Below are 26,502 nucleotides of genomic sequence, written 5' to 3'. Positions count from 1 at the left end.
CTGGCATGTGGAATCAGGCTCAAAAACACTCTAATGTACCTACTATGTCAGAAGAGAGAGAACAACAGCACTGACCTGCTCAGAGGAGGTAGAGAATGCTTTCAAGGAGGTGATTTCGGAATGATCTGAAGGACGACTTGCTCATTGGGTGAAAGGAGGATGGAATGCAGGGAGAGCGAGTAGCCCAGGAAAGGCACAGATGTGGGAGGCTTGTCCTTTGATACCGCTGGTGTGAAGGGCATGTACTCTTTCATTCAACAAGTATTTGAATGCTAGGCTTGAGCTAGAAGTCATTAATCAAGGACTGATGCAGATTTAGGGAGGATGCACCACGTTAAGTTTGAGGGAATTGGCAGATGTGAAAAGAGGGAAGGAGCATAGGAAAGTTCCAGGAGGAAAATGTAGCAGGTAGCTGATCTCTTTCCATGGGAGATTTAGCGCATGCCAGGTCCTACTTAAAGGGCTTTATACATACTATCACATTTAAATACATGTTGTCACATGTTGTCTCCTGTTGAACAAAAGAATAAACTGACTCATTGGGTAAGTAACATGTCCATGGTCTCCTACTTAGTAAGCGGATAACCTGGCATGGTTATCTAATTCGAACGCCCTTGCTTTTAACCACTGTGCTATACTGTCTTCCCAGCTGTTCAGGAGAACTATCGGTTTTACGTGATGACTGAAATCACAGGCCTGGTAGACATTTCTCAGGCGGAGAATCGATACTGGGAAGCAACCCTGGGAATAATAATGCAAATGGATAAATTTGTGAAAACACAGTAATAATTCTATTTCTACACTTACTTTATTGCCACATTATTTATGATGCCATTTACTAAATGGAGTGTTGAATTTCACTGGGCTTAACTGGGTTAAAGTTATCCAGACATCAGTAACCCACATCAAAACCAGGACGACTCAAGAAGTAATTCGAGTTTTCTGGCACTCCTGCCTCAACAATCTAGAATCTAGGGCACTGTTCTAAGATGATCCTCCTTTTTGGTTCGAAGGGTTTCTTTTTTATGATTTTTTTGGCTGAGGAGGCTGTCTGGCCACGCTGCGGATCTTGGAGTGCAGGTGATTACTGATCACTAGTGTTTTCCGGGCGAGACAGTGGCGCTAACCCCCTCCCCTTTCCCCCCCTTCCCCCTCCTCCTCCCAGGCTGGAAAGGTGCAGGATCCGCTAAACCGTGCTTTGCACAGTGGCGGCCGGAGCAGACGCGGGATGGTCGCGCGCCCCCAGCAGAGCAAAGGGGGGCAGCGAGAGAGCCTGGGGAAGGTACGGGCGGGGAATCGGGGTGCGGACACCACCTGGAAAGAGCAGAGGTTCAATTGGGCGGGGGAGGCATTTGCCGAGTGCAGGTGTGGAAGAGGCTGCCCTAGGCCCACCCTTTGCAGCCGAGGGGGCGGGGAGCCGGGCCGGAGACCCGGAGACTGCGGACGGGGCGCAGTCCTTGGGCGTTCCCTCGCCCTCCTTCCCAAGGCCCCGGGGGATGGCCCCCCGCCCCGCGGCCCGGCCTGCCGGCGCCAGCACCGCAGCGCCTGTAGCGGCAGCCGCTGCGGCGGCCGGCCGGCCGCCAGGGGGCGGGAGCGGCGCCGCGAACAATGGCCGCGCTCGGCCGCGGACCTGCGAAAGGAAGAAGGGAGGGAGGGCCGGCGCCGGCGCGCGGCGCGGGTCTGCGGGGGCCGGGGGCGCGCGCGCCGGGCAGGCTGGGGAGCGAGAGCGGCTGCGTCGGCGGGGGCGCGCGGCGCGGGCCCGGGAGGGCGCGGCGGGAGCGCAGGGGAGGCGGGCGGAGGCGGGGGGAGGAGGCGGGGGGCGGGGAGCCCGAGGGGTGGAAGCCGGCAGCGGCGGCGGCGGCGGCCGAGCGGGGTCAGTTCTCTGTAGTGTTTGCCAATGTTGGAGTCGTCTGCAAAGTGTCCCCGGCGAGAAGGTAAATACCCTTGTGGGGGGCGTCCGGAAGGCCCCGACTTCCGCCCCGCTGGTGGGGGAGACAGAGGGCGCTGGGGAGCCCTGCGGGTCCGCGGCGCGCGGCGAACCCGGAGAAGAGCGGCCCCTTCGCGGCCTCCCCTCCCCCGCGCCTTCCCTCCCTCCTCGGGCTCTCTCCGGGCGGGAGGGGGAGGGGAGGAGGATGGCGGGGGCTGGGGAGCCGGGGAGGAGACGAATGAATTGGGGGGGGGGGCGTGTGTGGAGGGGGTGGGACGACACAGGTGTCCAGAGGGGAGGAGCCGGGAGGAAGGCGAGGATGCCGGCACAGACGGAGGGTGGAGGGGTGGAGGGCTGGGGGGGGGGGCGGCAGGGACCCGGGAGGTGGGGTCGTTGGGGCCGCGGTGGGAACGGCCGGAAGAGGGGACCGCGGGTGGAGCGACGGTGCCGGAGAGGGAGGGGGAGGGTCCCTGTGGGGGGGGAGGGCAGGACTGGGGAGGGGAGGGGTCAGAGGAGGGGAGATGGCGGGAGGCCCATCCCTGGAGGGTCTGCGGGCCATGGGCCTGGGGGAGCAGGGGGAACGGCGGAGCGGGGGCGCGCCGGGGGCTGGTGGTGGTGGCTATTTCTGTATAATGGGCAAGTGATAAATACGTAACGTGCCGAAATGGGGAAGGTAGGTGGGGCAGAGGGGGCAAAATATATCCTATGACAGGCAAGTTCGGCCGTGGCTCTTACGAACTACCACGGTGAGGGCTCGGCTTAAAGGGGTGGTTGGCAGTTAATGACCTTGCCGAGGTGAAGGCAGTTGGGCGAAGAGACAAAGATCAGTTACAGAATCCGCTGTGCGAGGGCAGAGCCTCCAGCCCCTCGCGGGGCGGGCCGGGGACTGTGGGGATTGTGTCGAGGCGGGTGTTCCGCGGAGGCAACTGAGGAGACGCTGAGCTGGGATTCTTCGGGGGGGGCGGGCAGGGATAATGGCCTTGGGTTCTGGAAGTCCCTGGAAATATGTGCAGAATTTTGCACTTGCGGAGAATTTTCTTCGGAAAGGGTCTTTCCTTGGCGTGACGTCCCGCCGCCCCTTCCCCAGAAGGTTTAGAACTACTTGGGTAGAGAAGGACCGTTCACTTAGGGAAATGTACTGAAGGATTTTAAATTGGGTGTTTCCTCCAGAAAGGATAGAGACGATCTTTTAAAGGTGTTTCACTGTTAGCTGAAAACCTTTATTTTTAATGTTTGATTTCACAATTTTGAAATTTGAACTTCTTCTGAGCATTACTTCTCTTCTGATGCATCCTTGTGATTTAAGGGAGCATGATGAACATTTGAAATCAAAATTGTGATGGGCAGGCGGGTTAATAGTAACCTTGTAGGAGAAAAGATTGCAGCATTGTTCCTGGTGGCTATTTCTTCTCCGTCCTTGCTTTCTTAACATGATTCACACATACTGTTGTGAATTGAGCTGTAGTAGGGAAAAAAAAAAAAATCTTTTTTAATAAAGCCATCAAAACCCAGACATTCTGCATCTCGATTGTTTTGTAAAACGGCAAGTTTTTCATTTTTCAGTTTGCCTATGTTTTACTGCAAAACAGAGATAACACATACCACTTGAATTGTAGATTTGCTGCCGTTTGCAGCAGGCCTGTATTAGATTTGTGAAACACTTAAACGCCAAACTATGTGATGTCTGTTTTTTTTTTTTTTGTCCTGCTATATTTTGAGCTCAAGGCACCATTGCCACGTTCCATTGCATGGCAGTGTAGTTGAAATTTATTCCTAAATGATCATGAGTTGGTAGGATATAGTGCAGATTTCCTCACACATCACTAAATTTTTCCTTAAAAACCTGCGTTTTGTATTTGTAAAAATGTTGCTGTATAATCCAAGTATGTACTGTTAACTTCAGATATACTGCCACGTAATTTGTTTTTTTAAAGATTTTATTATTTTTTGGCTGCGTTGGGTCTTTGTTGCTGCGTGTTTGCTTTCTGTAGTTGCGGCGAGCGTGGGCTACTCTTCGTTGGGGTGCGTGGGCTTCTCATTGCGGTGGCTTCTCATTGCAGAGCACGGGCTCTAGGCACACGGGCTTCAGTAGTTGTGGCACGCGGGCTCAATAGTTGTGGCTCGCGGGCTCTAGAGTGCAGGCTCAGTAGTTGTGGCACACGGGCTTAGTTGCTCCGCGGCATGTGGGATCTTCCCAGACTAGGGATGGAACCCATGTCCCCTGGATTGTCAGGCAGATTCTTATCCACTGCGCCACCAGGGAAGTCCCTGCCATGTAATTTTTAAGTTTCAGTTTTTTATTTGGAAGTAACTTCAAGTTTACAGTAGAGTACCAAGAATAAGAATAATACAAAGAATACTCATGTAACCTTAACTCAGAGTCACCAATTTATCATTTGCTTTCTCTCTGTCACACACATAATATTTTTTTCCTAGATCATTTGAGGGTCAGTTATATACATCATGGTCTCTACTCCTACTTAAGCATGGAAAACCATATAAATTTCACATTTTAGCTTACTTGGCTTGCCTGGAATGAAATTCTAGGAAGGGAGTGGCTTGGTCTGATTTTCAACAAAGAATAAGAATATCAAAAATATCAAAGGTGTTCATCACCATTATTAGTATATAAATAATATAGGAATTGAGGCTGAGTGGTTTTCCTGTGTTAGGATCAGGTTCTGGAAGATACAATTGGCCGGTGTGTTGGGGTTTTTTCCTTGTAGTTAACCTCCTCTTTACTTGATTACTCTGTTTTCTTTTCTTTTGTATACTTTGAGCACTGGATATCTGATCATTTATGTATGCAGATCATAATAAAGAAAGGGGAAAAGTCTAGATATTGCAAAATTGGGTTTTGTTAATTAGACTGAATAGTGGGAGACAGGCTTAGTATAATCAAATCATGTATAGATATACTTGTGCTTCTTCTAGATACTCAAGAAAATATTAGATGAGTGTCTAGAATCCATAGTAATTATAATTTATATTTGTGTATGATTGATTTTGAAGAAATCCCTGAAGTTCTATATAGAGTCCTTGCCATTATGTTGTTTTAGAGGTCAAGCCCTTTGTTAAGGAACATTTTTAAGGAGTCGAGCTTTTATTTATAGTTTAACATATAATGGAAAGAAGGGGACTTTGAACCAGACAAAACTGAGTTTTAATTCTAGCAGTGTGACTGGGGAAGTAACCCAACTTGTAGAAAAATGGGGATAACACCTGCATCCCAAGGTGATGAGGATTAAATATGGCACCTGGTATATATAAAATTGGTGTCTGGTAAATGTTAGTTTCCTTTTTTTCTTAGCTGGTATTATGTGGGGTTTTTCACTGGAATGGTTCATGGAGTGAGACTTCTATATACTTAGAATATTTCATAGGCTCTTAGGAGATAGTAAAATTTATACTAAATAGTTTTGATTTTCTTACATAAAAATAATTTTGGGGGATACCTACTTTAAAAAGAAAATTAAAATGAAAAGCTTTTTTTAAAACACTTTTTAAGGAGCCCATGAATTTTTTAGAGTAAGAAGCTTTGAGTTGGTATTTAGTTTTGTAGTAGTTTGGAGTGTAAGAGTGGGGATAGTAAATATTTTTGCTTTTCATATTGTCAGGTAAGACATTTAAGAGAGGATTGCCTGTCCGTTGTGGGATGGGTGCCAATATAAAATTTATAGATATGTTAATTTAATAATGCCATTTTATAAAGCAGGATTTAATTGTTGAGGATTTTATAGATTTAATTTTGCACAGCTTTCAGTTAATCAGATGAGCAAATTGTAATTCATAATAAAAGCAGTGAGTGATATCAGCAGTACATTTCAGATACCTGTTGGACCTTTAATTCTTCATGAGTGGCAAGTCTTCTCCAGTGAGTAGTGCCTTCTCTCCATAAACTGCCCTGCCTGTTTTCATTTAGTAGCTTGGAACCTGGAACTGCATGTTCTAATGTGCCTGACTGGATATCACTGTAGGGCATTTTGGGGACATGTGAATAGGTTTTTCTAAAAGTACACAGTTGTAATTGGAATGAATGGTAGCTGGAAACTTTTGACAGAAGAGGAAGAGGTGGAGTTTATGAAACCGTGGGTAGTATAAAATGCTCTGCATTTTATTGATATGACTTGATATTTTATCAAATTCTTTTAAATATAGGACAGTAGACCTGGCATGTCTTTAAATAAGACATGAAATGTTGAAGAGATGTGCCACTGTGGGCATTCCAAATTGCCTGTGGTATAGTTATAATCTTTATATTGATGTAGATCTAATACAACTTGTTTGTGGACAATAATGTGTTCAGAATTTTTATCCAGTTACCTTACAGAGTACTGTTACAGACATATTAGTTTCATGTTTTAACGTATACAGATTTTTATAATTGTGAAGGAAAGGCTTACGGAATATTTAAAATTGTATGGTCAGTTTTGAGTGAATACGTGCTTTCATTTGTGCTTTTTCATAAAACTGCTTTATGTATACCAGAAGGTCAGAACTTTAAAAAATGTACCCCTATATCTTATTGTGCCTACTTCTCAGAATCAGCCACTAGTATTACCAAAATCTAATACGGAAGAAACACGTACAGGTCTATAGACAAGGATTTGTAATTTTTAGAGGCTTACATAAAATAAAAACAAAATGAGATTTCTCAAATTTGGTAAATTCTTACTAAAATGTTAAATTCTGGAAAATAAGGGACATTAGATCACTGAGATGCTTTTAGTTGTTTGTTCATGTTCTAATGTCCAAATGAATTGTTTTCAATTAAAAAAAAGAAAACTGGTTAGGTTTGTAGTTTTAGTTGTAGATAGTGTATTTTAATACCATTTGATTAATGCTACACTTTTTAATGATGTCATCTTTTGAATAGGGTGTAAATGTTTAAGTTTCATAATTTACTCCTTTCAAATTCTGTTATTCATTTGCTCATGTTGAACAGGGAATTGACTTTTTTTGGTCTACCTAAATATATTAATTAATACCATAGAATTATAGAATTTGAGTTGAACAGAAGTATCTTATTTATTGTTACAAATTACCCCAGAAATTAAGAACTTAAAACAAATATTTATTATCTCAGTTTCTGTGGGTTAGAAATCTGGGTGCAGCTTATCTGGGTGCCTGTGGTTCAGGGTCTCTTACGAGGTTGCAGGTAAGCTGTCTTTGGGGCTGTAGTCTCATCTGAAAGCTTGACTGGGGGAAGATCTGCTTCTGAGTCATTCATGTGACTCTTGGCAGGATTCAGTTCCTTGGGGGGTACTGGACAGAAAGCCCCAGTTTCTGTTGGGCTGTTGGTCCAAGGTGTCCCTCAGTTCTTTGTTATGTAGGTCTGACCACAGGGCAGCTCACAATATGACAGCCAGCTTCCCGCAGACCAAACAGGTGAGAGAATGAGAGCAGGTGACACCCAGGAGGGAAATGATGGTCTTTTTATAACCCAGTCTTGGAAGTGGTAGCTCATTATTTCTGCTGTATTCTATTTGTTGTTTGCCTACCAAAGGACTTACATTTACTTTTTAAAGATTTAAAAAAAAAAAAAAGAGGGAAGAAAATAGAAGCAAGAGAAAGAACTCAAAGATACATAAAGCAATTTACCAAAGCTCAAAAGGTAATCTCCTGAAGGGGTTTCCCTGGTGGCGCAGTGGTTAAGAATCTGCCTGCTAATGCAGGGGACACAGGTTCGAGTCCTGGTCTGGGAAGATCCCACCTGCCATGGAGCAACTTAAGCCCGTGCACGTCACAACTACTGAGCCTGCGCGCCACAACTTCTGAAGCCCATGCATGTCACAACTACTGAGCCTGCACTCTAGAGCCCACGAGCCACAACTACTGAAGCCCGTGTGCCACAGCTTCTGAAGCCTGCGCACCTAGAGCCCGTGCTCCACAACAAGAGAAGCCACCGCAGTGAGAGGCCCGCGCACCATAACAAAGAGCAGCCCCCACTCTCAGCAACTAGAGAGAGCCCGTGTGCAGTAGCGAGGACCCAGTGCAGCCAAAAATTAAATAAATGAATAAATAAATTTATATATAAAAAAGGTAATCTGAAGAGCTTGGACTAAAACTTAAATTCACTGGTGCTCAGGTCTTGTGCTATTTCTACAAATGCGATTCTCTTGGAAAATACAAAAACTGGTACAGATGGTGAGGTCACTATTGTAAGAAATAATTGAGGAGCTTCCCTGATGGCACGGTGGTTAAGAATCCTCCTCCCAATTCAGGAGACACGGGTTTGAGCCCTTGTCCAGGAAGATCCCACATGCCGTGGAGCAACTAAGCCCATGTGCGGCAACTACTGAGCCTGCGCTCTCTACGGCCCACGAGCCAAACTACTGAGTCCGCGTGCCAAACTACTGAAGACTGTGCTCCTAGAGCCCATGTTCCGCAACAAGAGAAGCCACCGCAATGAGAAGCCCACATGCCACAACGAAGAGTAGCCCCCGCTCGCCGCAACTAGAGAAAGCCCACGTGCAGCAACGAAGACCCAATGCAGCCAAAAATAAATAAATAAAATTTTTTTAAAACAAAGAAATAATTGAAAATTTTGAAAGTCATTTTGAATTGACTCTAGTTTGTCATTTTGAAAAAATTGTAGCCAAATATATATATACACACACACACACATATATGTATATTCATATGGTATCTGTGTGTATATATGTATTTCCGGAACCTTTGCTTCTGAGGGAAAGTTCAGTATTAAAAATTTTATAGCATAAAAATTTCTACACAAGTGATTGGATTTAGCTCTTTTGGTATATGTCAAAATTGTGTTGTTGCTTTTTAGATAATTTTTTTGGGGGGACTGTACATAATTTTTAATGTAACTTTTCCCATTACAAAATCCCATTATTTATTGATTTATTTGGGTTTTCCTGCCCTTTTTTTTTTTTTTTTTTTTTTTTTTTTTGCGGTACGTGGGCCTCTCACTGTTGTGGCCTCTCCCATTGCGGAGCACAGGCTCCAGATGGACCAGGGCATGAACCCACGTCCCCTGCATCGGCAGGCGGACTCTCAACCAGTGCGCCACCAGGGAAGGCCCCTGCCCTTCTTTGATATCTATTTTTAAATTAAGTGTAGAAGACATTTGCTATATGAAAAGAAATACAACCATGGCGAGGAGGTTAGACCCATAAGGAAACAAATCCAAATGTAACAATGGGATGTGTCAGGATGGTAATTTTCTTTTCGAAAATTTTATGTAAAATTTTGATATGCATGCTATTTTTATAATGATGATAATAAAATCAGAAACAGGAAAAAAAATGCAACTAGGTAATCTTACTATGTGCTCTTTTCCATACTACCTAAGAGAATATGTGTGTGTTACATCTTCTTTAGGCTTAATTTATCTTATAGAGGAGGGGAAGCAAGCTGTTTAAAACGTTACTGGAGCAAGGGAAGTATATATTAAATATTAATCTGAAACTTTTACATTGTTTTAACAGCTTCACTTTTGCTGAAATTGTCATAGAACTCTAGAACCAGAAGGGACTTTGTGCAGCCTAGATCTGCACTGTCCAGTATGGTGGTCACTAGCCACAGGGTGGCTATTTAACATTAAAGAAAATTTAAAATTTACTTTCTCAGTTGTTCTAGCCACATTTCACGTGCTCAGTAGCCACATGTGTCTAGTGGCTACCGGTTTGGACAGCAAAGATATAGAACATGTTTATCATCATAGAAAGTTCTACGCTGATTTAGATCTACTCTATTTTTTGTATTTGATTTTGGTCACGGGCATGTGTTTAAAGTGCTAATCATTGCGATTACCAACTAAGTTGAACTTATTTCTTCATTTTCATTTTCTAGTTTTTGGAGCCGTGAGGGATACAGCAGTTTGGTCAATATTGTTTTAACATGCTTCAAATAAATCAGGTGAGTTTGTGTTAAGGCATGTCACACTTATATGGTGCTTGGGCCATAAATCGTGGAGCATTTTAACTCAGCTTTTCTATAACCATAACCTGCCCACTGTTTTATAGAGCAGTTACATGCTATATATTCATCATAGGAAGACTGCAGGGCAGGTTGTGTAAGGATTATAGCGATAGTCCTGAAAGTTAAGTTTTAAGTGTGCAGAGCAGAAGGTTTTTCTGTTCTTTTTGATGTCACATCTCCAGGACTTGTTGATGTGTTCAGAATGCTTACAGTTGTGATCTAGCTTCAGTAGGTGGCAGTTCTGCAGACTGAAAGCATTTCTAGTGACACATCTTGCGAAGTGGTTGTATCAGTGTGTTAAAAAAAGAGTCCTTTTCTAGGGCACTGGAAAAGGCTGGAAGAAAGTGGTCTGCTAAATAAACTATAGCATACAATGCCTTAGACTCACTGTAGAAATATTTTTCTTAGGTCTTGACATTTCTCCAAGAACTTTATACATTTAATCTTATCCTTTCTGAACAAAAAGGGCATTGTATCATAACTATAATATAAGAAAGCACTTTGATTTATTTCACATTTGCAAATCAAGAGAGAAGAAAGTAATTTGATTGCAAGAAGTAGTTAATTCTTTTGTGATTTGAGGAAGTAATACATGACCCCTCCCAGCCCCCGCCCCATCCAGCTCACTTGGCCTAAGAAATCTCCAGTTCCTGTGTATCGCACACCATCTCTAAGCAAATGACTTCTCAGTTTATACCTGGTCTAGACTTCTTTTCTGAGCTCCAGACTTAGGTAGCAGTTACCAACTTGATCTCTTAACTTGGATGTCTTTATGCATCTCAGACTTAACGTGTGCCCAGGAAGCAATCTAAATGCTTCAGTCACACTAGACTCTTTCAGGTCTGAGGTTGAGCCAGGTCGCTCCAGCTTGACCTCTTCTCACCCACCACGTGCTTGGTTCACTTGACTCCCAGGCCTAGGATTTGCCTCATAGCACCCTGCCCTTCTATTTAATGACATCCTGACATTCAAAATTGTATTAAAGTATGTAATATTATTTAACGTCTGCCTTCCTTGTTAGATGTTGTGCTCCGTGAAGGGAGTGACTTTGCTTGTTTACTCCTATATCCCTAGGGCCTAGAATAGTTCTTGTTGTATATGATTTTCATGTATTTGCTGAACGAGTGGATGAATGGTGCCAGGGTTGTCACTAAAGCAAGGAGATCTCCGTCCTTGTCAGCAGTAACCACATAATTGTGTTGTCCGTTTTGGTATTATATGATGCTGCTTTACACAAATGCCATTAATGTAAAACCTCTCCCTTATGCACAGTCTTTGATTTTCTCCTTGAACTAGACAGTTTTCTTGTGCCACAAGTATTGCTTTCATCAGTGACGTTACTAACATGGGCTAAAAGGAATCATACTGTGCTTAGTGCTTCCTGTGCCTTCATGGTTGCTGTCAAGTCCCATTAGATGCATTGATGGAGCTTTATGAGATGTGACATACAAACTGTGCTGTAGGTGTGAAGTTCCCCCCAAGTGACTGTACAGATACCTGCCATTAATTATATGGGTACAGTTATTCTACTATAGACAGATGGAAATGATCAGTTTATGTCAGGCAACATCATTGAAAATTATAGTTTATAGATTAGTCCTAATGAGGATTTACTAACCATCTGTGCTACTGGTTGTGTTGAACCAGGCATTGCAAACAACTCCTAGGCAGTGCTCTGCGTGGCCACAGCAGCTCCCTGGGCTTTGGCTAGAAAGTGTCCACAGTGCCTGGAGATACGCATGCTTTGCTTGTAACAGATACGTGTTCCTTGGCTTGCTTCAGGACCCTCTCTTGACTAAGTTTTTAAAACTTTTCAAGTCTGAGGGGAAAAGCTAACCTAATTTGGAATAGTAGAACTTATAGAGAAGACTTTGTTTTCATCCAGACTTAAAAGTCACATTGAATTCTTAAACATATGAGTGATTTTTCTGTTTTATTATGTTCACAGTGACTGCTTTCGCATTAGAGGTTTCTCAAGGTAAATGTGAAAAGGCATGAAAAGGCAATTGAAGCTGACACTCATCTTGAAGCAGTTGAGATTTTTACTGCATAATTTTCAGCACTGTCTTTAGGATTAATAAATAAATTTGGGGAGGTCTTTTGTTAAAATGCCTGAATAGTACTAGCAAATTATTCCATATGTGTCCCTAGAACTAATTAAAAACTAGGCTATTGAATACTAAGTTACTTGGTATCCTTTGTGATATTAATTCTGCCTGACGTTATTATTAGGGAACATAGGAATGTTCCATGTTCGGCTACCATAGTGACACATCTGCCTTTAAATTGTGCTCCTCATTTTAACTTTTGCCTTTTAAGAGTGTGTGTTCTTATCCATGTACAATTCATGTAGAAAAATTAGGTGGTATAGATAAGTAAAAAGGAAAATAAAATCACAAGTAATTCCACTATTCTTTTACAGAAACAGTCACTGCTAACATTTTGGGGTGTATACTTCTAGATTTTTTTCTATGCAGGTATGTTTTTATGTGAATATATGTAATTTTAAAAAGTGGGATTAGGTAATACATAATATCTGAAGTGACTTAATCCATAATTTGGAAGTACTAAGAGTTATTTAATCAAATCCTTATTGTTGGACAGATTTTGTGTTCTAGTTAGTGCCACAGTTAGTATTTTTTTTTTTACATATACCTGTGTTCCTCTGTCCATTATTTTCTTGCAATTAATTATTAGAAATGGAAATACTAGTCAAAGGAGTATGCAGATTTTAAAGATATTTGATGCATAAATACCAAAAATACAAAATTATAATCTATTAGAAGTTTATCAGGGGCTTCCCTGGTGGCACAGTGGTTGAGAGTCTGCCTGCCGATGCAGGGGACATGGGTTCGTGCCCTGGTCCGGGAAGATCCCACATGCCGCGGAGCGGCTGGGCCCGTGAGCCATGGCCGCTGAGCCTGTGCGTCCGGAGCCTGTGCTCCCCAACGGGAGAGGCCACAACAGTGAGAGGCCCGCGTACTGCAAAAAAAAAAAAAAAAAAAGGTTATCAGAATGGCTGTTTCCTTATTTCCATGACAAATTTTCAATCTCCATTAATCTGTCTGACAAAAAGTGATATTTTAATTTGCATTTCTATGATTTGCTTATATTTGTTCTTTTGTGTTTTGTCTTTTGTGAATTGTGTCCACTGTCATCTTTACCTTTTATTTGTAAAAATTCTTTGGATTATATCCCCTTGATATAATCATTTATAATCATTTATAATCATATATATAATCATTTGATATAATCATTTATAATCATTAGTTTGTAGTTTGTAGTTTTTTCATTCATTATTCAACAAGTAACTAATGGTAGCCTGTTTCCAGGATACCACTAAGTAAGAGTTTGGTGTATTTTGACCTTTCTCCCTGATGATTAATTATAAGCCCCTAGGGAAAGGAAACTCATTTGAACATTAAGCTGTAGCAAATATAAATTGAGAAGGCCCATGTGCTGTGAAATACTATTTAAAAATTAGTGACCGAAATAGGGAAAATGTTTTGGGATTATTTGGTGAGGCACACTTGACCGGGCAGTGTGTCCTAAGGTGTTGGGAAGTCTATGTTAGGCAGCTGTAGTCTTGGGAGAGCCCAGCAGCCAGGGATTAACAGAGGTTTAAGTAGTGGTTCCTTTTAAAGAGGTTTGGTAATCGCCGTTAGGAACACAGAAGCTAAGGGGAAGCTTTTTTTTTTTTATATAAATGTATTTATTTTATTTAATTTTGGCTGTGTTGGGTCTTCATTGCTGTGCGTGGGCTTTCTCTAGTTGCCGCGAGCGGGGGCTACCCTTTGTTGCGTTGCACGGGCTTCTTATTGCTGTGGCTTCTCTTGCTGCAGAGCACAGGCTCTAGGCGCGCAGGCTTCAGTAGTTGTGGCTCGCGGGCTCTAGAGTGCAGGCTCAGTAGTTGTGGCGCACGGGCTTAGCTGCTCCGCGGCATGTGGTATCTTCCCGGTCCAGGGCTCGAACCCGTGTCCCCTGCATTGGCTGGCAGATTTTAATCACTGTGCCACCAGGGAAGCCCTAAGGGGAAGCTTTAAGGCCTGAATCAAGTGGAGTAGGAGAACAGGGAGGACAGAACAATTTCAGTGCCAGAAGAGTGGAGAATCCTATAGGGCAAGAGGGAGCCAGGTGTTATACAGAAAGAATAAAGTTGTATCAAGGTGTACTGTAAAGTGTAAAGCCAGGGTTTGGTCATTAAGAAACAAAAAGCCTAGAGTTTAAGGGATAACGATACTATCCTACAGGTTTGTTGTGAGGAGTAATTGAGATAACAAAGGCCAAATGCTTAGTGTTGGTTCTAGTATTGCTACTGCTGTTGATAGTACTATGACTGGTGTTATTGCTATTGTTGCTCTGGAGGTTGATGAGAAAGGAGGGCAGACATTTAAGTTGGTCATTAGAGTAATTGTTGGGGGGAGTGAAGCACTTTGGACATGTCTCAAGCCCAGGTCAGCTACAAGTGCTCTCCTTCTCTTTCCTGCCATATGCACTGGAAACTCTATCCTTTTCCCTTTTAAAAGCTGCTGATACTTACTCTTAGTTTTTCTTAGTAAATAGAGTAGGATCTATTTACCATCTGCCTATCTCTCTTGAAGTCATAGGATTTAGTGTACAGTTACTGGATTAAAAAAGTAGTAAACACAAGGAGGTTAAAATGTATAAGAAGGATGTTGGCTTTCTGCCATGTTGGCATAGCAAGATTTATCCTCTTTGTAGCCAGCTTCCAAGATGGCCCCCAGTGATCTCTGCCTCCTGGTATTTACACCATTGTGTAATCCTCTCGCACATCTGTTTGTGTGGCCAATAGAATATGGTAGAAGTGATGGATCGTTTCCAAGGATAGGTTATAAAAGACATTGTGCCTTCTCCATCCTCCTCTCTCTCCCTCAGTGTCACCCTGCATTGCTGACTCTGAGAGTAGTTAGCTGCCATGTTGTGAATAGCCCACTGGAGAGGCCCACATGGTGAGAAATTGAGGCCTCCTGCCAACAGCTAACAAGGAACCAAGACCTTTAGCTAACTGTGTGACTGAGCCTTCTTGAAAGCAGATCCTCCAGCCCTTGACAGGCTTCCAGCCCTACCTAGACTGCTCTCCATCAACATCTTGACTGCAACCCCTTGAGAGATTCTGAGTCAGAACCACCCAGCCAAGCTGCTCCTAGATTGCTGAACCTTAGAAACTATGTGAAAAAAATAAATGCTTATTTTTTAAGCCATTAAGTCAGGGGTAATGTGTTATGCAGCAGTAATATTCTCTTTCCCCTTAAATAACTTGAGAACATATTAAATATGTGATCAGTGGTTTTTAGACATTGGATGACAGATGGCAGCAGGCTGTGATGCCTGAGAGAATAGAAACAAATGAGGTAAGCCCTTCTATTGCACCAGTTTACAGTAGAGCCTGGAAGTTGTTTACAGGCTGTAGTGCGAGGAGGAATCAAAACAGAGCCCAATTTTGTTGGGATTAGGAAACAGAGATAAGAGTTTAGGAAGGCCAAGGTGGTGGTTAGAATTGTAGGTCAGAGTACTGGAGAGAAGGGAGCTTTGGGGGAGAGTGGTGAATATATGTTAAGGAGTACACTCGAGCACATACGTATTCTGGAGAGCTGCAGAGGGTTCTTCTTGAGTCTTTGGCTCAGTTCTGATCTGTAGATGCATGGCAGGACCTACTCAAAGTCAGGGAAAGAACTACTGGAAAGCAGTAAGAAAACAGTTTCTGGAGCTCACACAAAACTGGGAATAGTTTGTGTCTCCATTATCTAGAGTGTAAATACCTTGTCATACATAGGGCATTGGAAAGAGTCTTCAGAAGGCTTCAAGTTATCCCAAGTAATTTAACTGTGCACCAGAACAAAGTCCAACACTGTATAGAGGAATACAACACAATTCAGAACCCAACAATGTAAAATTCCTAGTGTTTGTCATCCAATTCAAAATTAAAATGCTTGCCTCACCTTGAATAAGGGATAGAGCATCTAGACAGAAGATCAGTAAGGAAATAGAGGACTTGAACAACACTATAAGCTGATTAGACCTAACAGATACATACAAAGCGTTCAGCAACAGCAACATACAAATTCCTATTAAGTACACATAAAGCATTCTCCAGGCCATATGTTAGGCCACAAAACAAGTCTCAATATGTTTTGAAAGATTGAAATCATACAAAGTATCTTCTCTGTTCACAGTGGAATGAAGCTAGAAATCAGTGACAGAAAGAGTACCAAAACCCTCAAAAATATGTGGAACTTAAACAGTACACTCTTAAATAACCAAGAGGTCAAAGAAGAAATCATAGGGGAAATGAGAAAATAATTAAAGACAAATGAAAATGAAAACACAGTATACGATAATGTATGGGATGCAGTGAAAGCAGTGCTCAGAGGGAAATTTATAGCATTAAACACCTACATTTAAAAAGAACAATCCCAAACAAATAACCTAACTTTTCACCTTAAAAGAACTAGAAAAAGAGCAAAATTAAACCCAAAGCTAGCTGAAGAAAGAAAATGATAAAGATTAAAGTGGAGATAAACAAAATAGAGAATGGGAAACAATATAGGGAATCAGCAAAACTAAAAGTTGGTTCTTTGAAAAGATAACTAAATTGACAGATCTTTAGCTAGACTGACAAAAAGAGCAAAGACGAATATAACTAAAATCAGAAATGAAGGTAGTTACATTACCATGACCTTAAAGAAATTAAAAAAATTATAAGAGAGTACTGTGAACAACAATTTGGATAACCTACATGAAATGGACAAATTTCTAGAAACACAGATTACCAAAACGGACTTAAGAGAAATAGAAAATATCAACAGCCCTATAAGAAGTAAACAGATTGAATCAGTAAAAAAAAAAAATCCCGGGACTTGCCTGGTGGCACAGTGGTTAAGAATCCTCCTGCCAATGCAGGGGACACAGATTCGAGCCCTGGTCTGGGAAGATCCCACATGCCGCAGAGCAACTAAGCCCGTATGCCACAACTACTGAGCCTGGGCTCTAGAGTCCACGAGCCACAACTGCTGAACCCACAAGCCACAACTATTGAAGTCCGTGCACCTAGAGCCCGTGCTCTGCAACAAGAGAAGCCACTGCAATGATACACCCGCACATGCCTCAACGAAGAGTAGCCCCCGCTCGCCACAACTTAGAGAAAGCCCGCGTGCAGCAACGAAGACTCATTGCAGCCATAAACAAACAAACAAATTTATTTAAAAAAAAATCCCTCACAAACAAGGAAAAGTCCAGGACCAGATGGCTTCACTGATGAATTCTACCAAACATTTAAAGAAGAATTAGCACCAGTCCTTCTCAAACTCTTCCAAAACATAGGAGAGGAGGCAATACTTCATAATTCATTGTATGAGGCCAGTATTACTCTGATACCAAAGCCAAACAAAGACACCAGGGGAAAAAAAAAACAAACTACAGATCAATATTCCTTATGAATATGATGCAAAACCCCTCAACAAAATACTAACAAACTGAATCCAACAATATATATAAAGGATTATACACCATGACCAAGTGGGATTTATTCCAGGAATGCAAGAGTGGTTCAGCATAGGAAAATCAATCAGTGTAATACACTGCATTAATAGAACAATGGAAAGAAACCCTCACATGATCACCTTTCTGTATCAGTTGATACAGAAAGCATTTGACAAAATCCAACACCTGTTCGTAATAGAAACACTCAAAAACTAGGAATAGAAGGACACTTCTTCAGCATGATAAAGGGCATTTATGAAAAACAGCTAACATCCAGTTCGATGGTGAAAGACTAAAAACTTTCTCCTTATGTTCAGGGACAAGGCAAGGATGCCTATCCTCACCACTGCTATTCAACATTGTACTGGAAGTTATAGCCAGAGCAGTTAGACAAGAAAAAGGAATAAAAGACATCCAAATTGGAAGGAATAGGTAAAACTATTTTTATTTGTAGATGACATGTTACCATGTATTGATATATAGAAAATCCCAAAGAATCTACAGAAAACCAAATAGAGCTAACAAATGAATTCAGAAAAGTTGTAAGTACAAGATCACACAAAATACAGTTGTGTTTCTGTATACCAGTGGTATAGAATTCAAAAAGGAAATTAAGAAAACAGTTCCATTCATACTAGCATCTAAAAGCATACAGGAATTGAAAGACCTGTACTCTGAAAACTGTACAACACTGTTGAAAGATATTGAAGAAGACCTAAATAAATGGAAAGATATTTTGTGTTTATGGATTTGAAGACTTAACATTAAGATGGCAATACTATTGCAAAACAGTGTACGTATTCAATATGATGTCTGTCAAAATTCCAGTGACCTCTTTTGCAGAACTTGAAAAGCTGATCTTCAACTTATGGAATTTCAGTGGGCCTAAATAGCCAAAACAGTCTTGAAAGAGAACACAGTTGGAGGGTCCATACCTCCCCCATTTCAAATCATATTGTAAAACTACAGTAATCAAAACAGTGTGGTTCTGGCATAAGGAAAGAGGTATAGACCAATGGGATAGAATTGAGAGGCTAGAAATAAACTAATACGTATATAGCCAACTGATTTTTGACAAGATTGCCAAGACCACTCAATGCAGGAAAGAATAATATCTTCAACAGATAGTTCTGGGACAACTGGATGTCCACATGCAAAAGAATAAACCTGGATCCCTACCTCACACCACATACAAAAATTAACTCAAGATGGATCAAAGACCTAAATATAAGAACTATAACTCTTATAACTCAACAATAAAAAGGCAAGTCAGGGACTTTTCTGGTGGTCCAGTGGTTAAGAATCTGCCTTCCAATGCAGGGGATGCGTATTCGATCCCTGGTCGGGGAACTAAGATCCCAGATGCTGTGGGGCAACTAAGCCCCTGTGCACCACAACTGCTGAGCCCGCGTGCTGCAACTGCAGAGCCCATGTGCTCTGGAGCCCGTGTGCCACAACTAGAGAGCCCGTGTGCTCTGGAGCCCACATGCCACAACCAGAGAGAAGCCCACACACCACAACTAGAGAGAAGCCTGCATGCTGCAATGAAGAGCCCACGTGCTGCAACAGAAGATCCTGCGTGCCGCAACTAAGATCCGATGCAGCCAAAAATAAATATTAAAAAAAAAAAGACAACCCAACTAAAAATGGGTAAAGGACTTGAATAGACAGTTCTCCAAAGAAGATGTACATATGGCCAACATGCACATGAACAAATACTCAACCTCATTAGTAATTAGGGAAATGCAATTGAAAACCACAATTAGTACCCCTTCAAGCTCACTAGGATGGTTAGATTCAAAGAGACCAACAATAACAAGTGTTGGTGATGATGTGGAGAAATCAGAACACCTGTACAGTGCTGGTGGGAATGTGAAGTGTTTCAGCTTCTGTGGAAAACAGTTCGGCAGTTCTTTAAAAAGTTAAACATACAATTACCATGCAATTCCACTCTAGATGTATACCCAAAAGAATTGAAAACAGGTACTCAAATATAGGTACACACATGTTCATAGTAACACTATTTACAATGGCCAGTTGGTAGAAGCAACCCAAATGGATAGATGACTGGGTAAACAAATTGTGGTACAAACACACCATAGAATATTATTTAGCTGTAAGAAGAGATGATGTACTGATACATAGTACAATGTGGTGAAGCTCAAAAACATTTTGCTAAGTGAAAGAAGCAGACACCAGGGTCACATATTGTCTGATTCCATTTATATGAAATATCTAGAATAAGTAAATCTGTAGAGACAGAGCACAGGTTGGTTGTTGTCAGGTCCTGGGGGTAAGGAGAGAAGGGGAGTAACTGCCTAATGGGTACCGAGTTTATTTTGGTGTGATAAAAATGTTTTGGAACTAGGTAGAGGTGGTTGCACAACATTGTGACTGTACTAAATGCTACTGATGTCTTCACTTTGAAATGGTTAATTTGATGTTATGTCAATTTCCTTTCAATTAGAAAATTAAAATGCTTGCAAAGAAGCATGAAAATATGACCCATAACTAGGGTAAAAAAAGATCAATCAATAGAAAGAGACCCAGAAATGACAATGATGATTGATTTAGCAGACAAAGCTGTCAAAAGAGTTGCTACTAATATGCTGTCAGTGTTCAGGAAGGGAGAAGAAAATAGGAAAATGAAGAGAATAGAAATAAAAGATACAAAAATATGCTTAAATGGAAATTCTAGAAATGAAGAATGTAGTATCTGAAAGAAAAAGATACTTGATGGAATTAATAGCAGATAAGACACTGTAGAAGAAAAGATAAGTGAGCTTGAATACGTAGGAATAACAACTATCCAAAATGAAGCACAGAGTGAAAAAACTGAAAAAAGAATGAACAGCATCTATGAGCTGTTGGATAATATATAGTCTAAGATAAATTAATTAGATTCTCAGGAGAAGGGAGGAGGAACAGGAAAATATTAGAACAAATAATGACTGAATATTTTCTGTGTTTAGTGAACTAAAAAAAACCCCCAAAAAACAAAAAAACTAGAAACTCCATAGATCTGTAAAGCTCAATGAATCTGATTTGAAAGAAACATTTAAAAACCCACACTAAGGCACATCATAATCAAATGGCTGAAAATCAGTGATAGTGAAAGGAAATCTTAAAAGCAGTCAGAGGAAAAAAAGACATGAACAGAGAAATAGAGACAAGAATGACAGAGTTTTTGTTGGACACTGCAAGCCAGAAAAGAGTGGAGTGACATTTTTAGAAGACTATAAAATACTTGTCAACTTTGGATTCTGTTCCCACTGAAAATGCTTTCCGAAAAGAAGTGACTTGTCATACAAAGGAACTTATTTACAAAACAGAACTAGACTCACAGACATAGAAAACAAATTTATGGTTAGCAAAGGGGAAAGGCAGGGGAGGGATCTATTAGGAGTTTGGGAATAACAGATACACACTACTATATATAAAATAAACAACAAGGACCCACTGTATAGCACAGGGAACTGTATTCTATATCTTGTAATAACCTATAGTGGAAAAGAATCTGAAAAAATATAGATATATAACTAAATCACTTTGCTGTGCACCTGAAACTAGCACAACATTGTAAATCAACTATACTTCAATAAAATAAAAATTTCAGAGGAAACAAAAAAGTGACTTTTTTTGTTTTGTTTTTAAATTTTTAATTGTGGTAAAATATATATAACATAAAAGTTACCATTTTAACCATCTTTTTAAAAATTAATTTGTTTCTTTTGGCTGCATTGGGTCTTCGTTGCTTCATGCAGGCTTTCTCTCCATTTGCGGTGAGCGGGGGCTACTCTTCATTGTGGTGTGCGGGCTTCTCGTTGCTGTGGCTTCTCTTGTTGCAGAGCACGGGCTCTAGGCACACAGGCTTCAGTAGTTGTGGCACGCAGGCTCTAGAGCGCAGGCTCAGTAGTTGTGGCGCATGGGCTTAGTTTCTCTGCGGCATGTGCGATCTTCCCAGACCAGGGCTGGAACGCGTGCCCTCTGCGTTGACAGGCGGATTCCCAAGCACTGCGCCACCAGAGAAGTCCCCCCCTTTTAACCATTTTTAAGTGTATGGTGGCACTAAGTAGCTGAACAGTGTTGTATAACCATCACCATCACCAACACCCATCTGCAGAACTTCTTGATATTCCCAAACTGAAACTCTGTACCCATTAAAACACCAACTCCCCATTCTCCAATCCACCAGCCCCTGTCAACCACCATTCTACTTTCTGTCTTTATGAGTTTGACTGCTCTCAATATCTCATGTAAGTGGAATTGTACAAGTCCTTTTGTGACTGGCTTATTTTACTTAGCATAATGTCTTCGAAGTTCGTTCATGTTATAGCATGTGTCACAGTTTCCTTTTTAAGGCTGAGTAATATTCCATTTTATATATATACCACATTTTATTTATTCACTCATCCATTGGTAGACATTTGGGGTGCTTCCACCTTTTGGCTGTTGTGAGTAATGCTGCAGTGAACATGGGAGTGCATATATCTGTTCAAGTCCCTGCTTTCTGTTATTCTGGGTCTATTTTTCCAGGAGTGAAATTGCTGGATCCTATGGTAATTCTGTGTTTAATTACTGTTTTCCATAGTGGCTACACGATTTCACATTCCCACTAATAATGAACAAGGGTTCCAAGTTCCCCACATCCTCACCAATACTTATTTTTTTCCTCCCTCCCTTCCTTCCTTTCTTTTTTTGGTAATGGCCATCTTACTAGGTATGAAGTGGTATCTTATGGTTTTCATTTGCATTGCTTTGATACTAGTGATTTTAATATCTTTTCATGTGCTTGTCGGCTGTTTGTATATCATTATTGGAGAAATGTCTATGCAAATTCCTTACTCAGTACTCCCCCACTACAAGAAAAATTATAAAGAATGTCCTTCAGGGGCTTCCCTGGTGGCGCAGTGGTTGAGAGTCCGCCTGCCCATGCAGGGGACACGGGTTCGTGCCCCGGTCTGGGAAGATCCCACATGCCGCAGAGTGGCTGGGCCCGTGAGCCATGGCCGCTGAGCCTGTGCGTCTGGAGCCTGTGCTCCATGACGGGAGAGGCCACAACAGTGAGAGGCCCGCGTACCGCAAAAAACAAAAACAAAAACAAAACAAAACAAAACAAAATGTCCTTCAAGCAGCAGGAAAATGAAAAAGATGCAAAAAGCAGAAATGGTAATTACTTGGGTAAATGTCTAAGTTTTTTTAAAATTAATCTTTCTAAAAGGTAATTTATTGTTTAAAGCAAAAATATGAAGGTACTGTGTGGCTTTTACATAAAATTACAATGCATAATAACAGTAGCTTGAAGGTTGAGGGAGAAAGGGAAGGATGTTATTAAAGATTCTAATGCCCTTGATTAGGTGGTATAATATAAAGGTAGACTATGATAAGTTAACGGTATATATAATAAACTCTAAAGCAGCCAGTAAAAGAGCAAAACAAAAAGTTATAACTAATAAGCCAAAAAAAGTAGATAGAATTGAATATACAAAATAATTCAGCAGAAACCATGAAAAGATGAAGGGAACAAAGACCAGATGGGAAAAATATAAAATAAATAGCAGGATGATAGGCTCAAACCTAATGATATGTATAATCACATTAAATGTAGATAGTCTAGTGTTGCTTCAGCAGCACATATATTAAAATTGGAATGATACAGAGAAGATGTACAAATTATGACACATAAATTTGTGTAGCGTTTGATATTCTTAAAAAAGTAAATAGTTTAAACGTCCCAATTTAAAGGCTGAAATTGGATTAAAAAGCAAGACCCAAGCATATATTTGCCTGTAAGAAATAGTAACTATAAACACAAATAGGTTAAAAATAATGAAAAAGATATAACATGCTAACTTAGTTGAAAGAAACTTGGAGTTTCTTTAATAAAACTTGGTTTTATTAATATCAAAATAGATTTGAGAGCAAGGAATATTTATTACCTGGTAAAAATAAGATCATTTCATAACAATAAAGGGATCAGTTAATTAAGAGGACATACCAATGCTAAATACTTACGTACCTAAGCTCAAAACAAATGAAGCAAAAACTAATAGAAATTCAAGGAAACATGCACACAGTCATTTCAATAGATGCAGAAAAATCATTTGACCAATCCAGTAACCATTCCTGATTTTTAAAAAAGCCTTCAGTAAACCAGGAATAGAAATGAACTTCCTCAGTATGAAAATGGGCATCCATGACAAGCTTTGTTGGCTGATATTGTACTTATTGGTGGAAAGATTGGACACTTTTTTTCTAAAATTAGCAACAAGTTAGAGATGTCTACTTTCATCAGTCCTATTCAGCATTGTCCTGGAGGTTGTAGCTAGTGCAGTAGGGCAAGAAAAGGAAATACATGGTATTCACGTTGCAAAGAAAGGAATAAAACTGTCCTAATTCACAGATTACCTGATTTTCTATGGAGAAAATTTGATGGACTTCTACTAGATCTAATGAATCAGTATAGTAAGATTGAAGGATACAAGATCAATATGCAAAAATTGGTTGTACTTCTGTACATTAGCAAGGAACAATCTGAAAAAAACCCATTTACAACAGTATCAAAAATATGAAATACATATATGGATAAATACAACAAAGTAAGTTAAAAGAATATTTATGTTCAGTAATATAAAATACTGCTGAAATGAAAGGATACCTAAGTAAATTGAGAGATCCATTTGATCCTCATTATTCATGTATTCTGTATTTGTGAATTGGTCTATTCGCTAAAATTTATATGTAACCCCCAAATAATACTTGCAACGCTTTTGTGATCATTTGCTGACACCTGCAGAGCGGTGAAAAATTTGAGTCGCCCTTTGTGCGCAATCTGAACTGAGGCTGAACACGGTGACACTCTGCTTTCTTGTTTCAGTTCTCCTGCAATAAGCAAGCGTCCTTTTCTAGGGTTTATTTAGTGCCACATTTTTCACATTTTTGTGCTTTTTGTTGGTGATTTGGCTGTTTAAAATGGCCCCCAGGCATAGTGCTGAAGTGCTTTGTAGTGTCCCTAAGCACAGGAAGGCTGTGATATGCCTTAGGGTAAGATGTATGTGTTTAGATAAACTTCATTCAGGCAGGAGTTACCGTTGTGAGTTCAGTATTAGTGATTCAACAGTATATATTAAGTTAGGGATTTTAGCCAGAAACACACATAAAACAGTGTTATTTATTAATTGACTAACAAAAAATGTTATGACCAAGGGCTTACCGGAACCTAACCTTTTATTTCCTCAGAAGCAGTGATTCAGTATTTGATAGTTTACTGTTTGCAGGAACATTAAAAACATAGCTATCATTGAGATATCATCATCTCAATAATGAGAATTGACTATATGTTATGTACGCAGGTTGGAAGGCTCAACTTTGTTAAAATTTCACCACATTAATCTGTAAATTCAGGGGAATTCTATTCTAATCCTTGAAGGCATTTTTGCCTAAAATAATTTCACATGGAATTGCAAGAACTTAGAATATCTAAAACAACTTTGAAAAAGAACAGTATTGGGGAGCCAACACTGCCTAATTTCAAGAATTTTTATAAAGCTATGGTAAAAATTGCATTTGCATAAAAATGGACAAACAGATCAATGAAACAGAATAGGTAGTCCAGAAATAAACACACTTACATATAGATAACTGATTTTTGACAAACCCACAAAAGCAATACAGTGGGAAAAATATAGCCATTTCCACCAATAGTGCTTGAACATTGGATATCAATATACAAAAAATGAAATTTAATCTATACTTTGCACCATGTAGAAAAATTAATTCAAAATGGTTCAGAGACCTAACTTTGCAACCTAAAGCTTCTAGAAGAAAACACAGGAGAAAATCTTTGAGACCTCAGGTAGGTAATGATTTCTTAGATACAACATCAAAAGCATAATCTATAACTGAACAAATTGATACATTAGACATTATTAAAATTAAAGTCTGCTCTTTGAAAGACTCTGGTAAGAGAATGAAAAGAGACGCCACACCTACTAGAGAATGGACTTGAGGATATGGGGAGGGGGAAGGGTAAGATGTGACAAAGCGAGAGAGAGGCATGGACATATATACACTACCAAACGTAAAATAGCTAGCTAGTGGGAAGCAGCCGCATAGCACAGGGAGATCAGCTCAGTGCTTTGTGACCGCGTGAAGGGGTGGGATAGGGAGGGTGGGAGGGAGGGAGACGCAAGAGGGAAGAGATGGGGACATACGTATATGTATAACTGATTCAGTCTGTTATAAAGCAGAAACTAACACACCATTGTAAAGCAATTATACTCCAATAAAGATGTAAAAAAAAAAAAAAAGGAAAGCGATGCCACATACTGGGAAAAATTTTTTGCCAAGCATATTCCTGATTAATGACTTGTATTTAGAATATACAAAGAACTCTTCAGATAAAACAATAAAAAAAAAGAAATGACCTAATTAAGAATATTTAGATAGACACCGTACTTCATATATATATAAATGTAGATAACATATAAACAAATGAAAAGATGCTCAACATTATTAGTTTTGAGGGAAATGCTAATTAAAACCACAATGAGATACCATTACACACCTATTAGAATGGCTAGAGTTAAGGAGACTGACCATTACACACCTATTAGAATGGCTAGAGTTAAGGAGACTGACCGTGCCAAATGTTGGTAAGGCCATACTATGTTTTAGCAGTGTTTAAATCCCAAGGTGGCTTCACTTGGAAAAGTCAGAGATTGTAGGCATGACACTATGGTCTGCTTTGAATCAGGTCCTTGGGCATCTTCTTTCTGTCAGAACCTTGGTATATACTTTAGAAAGGACAACAGTCTTAACACTTAACACTGTAAACTGTTTACAACATTTGGTATGGCTCTGTAGAATACTTTTTTAGGTATAAAAGTTATGCATATTCAAAAAAAGTAAAAACAAAAAGGTAAAACAATGCAGTACTTCAAAGCAGAAAGTGAACACCCCCCTGCTGCCAGTCCCGCTTCTTTAATGCATGCACATGTTTGATTTAAAGAAAATAAAAATAAGATTAGACAATGAGCTGTTACAGCTTTTTTCATTCAACATTTTGTAATGTTTTCCCATGTCACTACATCATTCTTTTTTCAAAGCTGCATACTTCATTGTAGCTTAGG

At 40.4% G+C, this 26,502-nt stretch overlaps 1 protein-coding gene across 6 annotated transcripts in view; it reads left to right on the top strand.

The window, feature by feature from the left end:
- The first annotated feature begins 1,175 nt into the window (after positions 1-1,175).
- The window catches only part of STAU2 (staufen double-stranded RNA binding protein 2), a 308,588-nt gene continuing 283,261 nt past the window's right edge, over positions 1,176-26,502 (top strand). For 2 of the 6 annotated variants that reach the window (XM_082859014.1, XM_082859009.1), the window contains exons 1-2: positions 1,896-1,934; positions 9,743-9,808. Coding sequence is in view for 2 of the 6 variants with exons in the window: in XM_082859013.1 (XP_082715139.1) it covers positions 9,791-9,808 (18 nt within the window). In the remaining 4 variants the exon portion in view is untranslated. Of the gene's footprint in view, positions 1,283-1,873; positions 1,935-9,742; positions 9,809-26,502 lie in introns of those variants that run through there. The other 4 variants (XM_082859013.1, XM_082859010.1, XM_082859012.1 and 1 more) reach the window with 4 other exon arrangements.

This window comes from Leucopleurus acutus (assembly GCF_964270905.1).
Source record: "Leucopleurus acutus genome assembly, chromosome: 17".
Classification (NCBI taxonomy): Eukaryota; Metazoa; Chordata; class Mammalia; order Artiodactyla; family Delphinidae; genus Leucopleurus; species Leucopleurus acutus.
The sequence above is the reverse complement of the archived record's forward strand: the minus strand, read 5'-3'. Positions and strand labels throughout refer to the sequence as shown.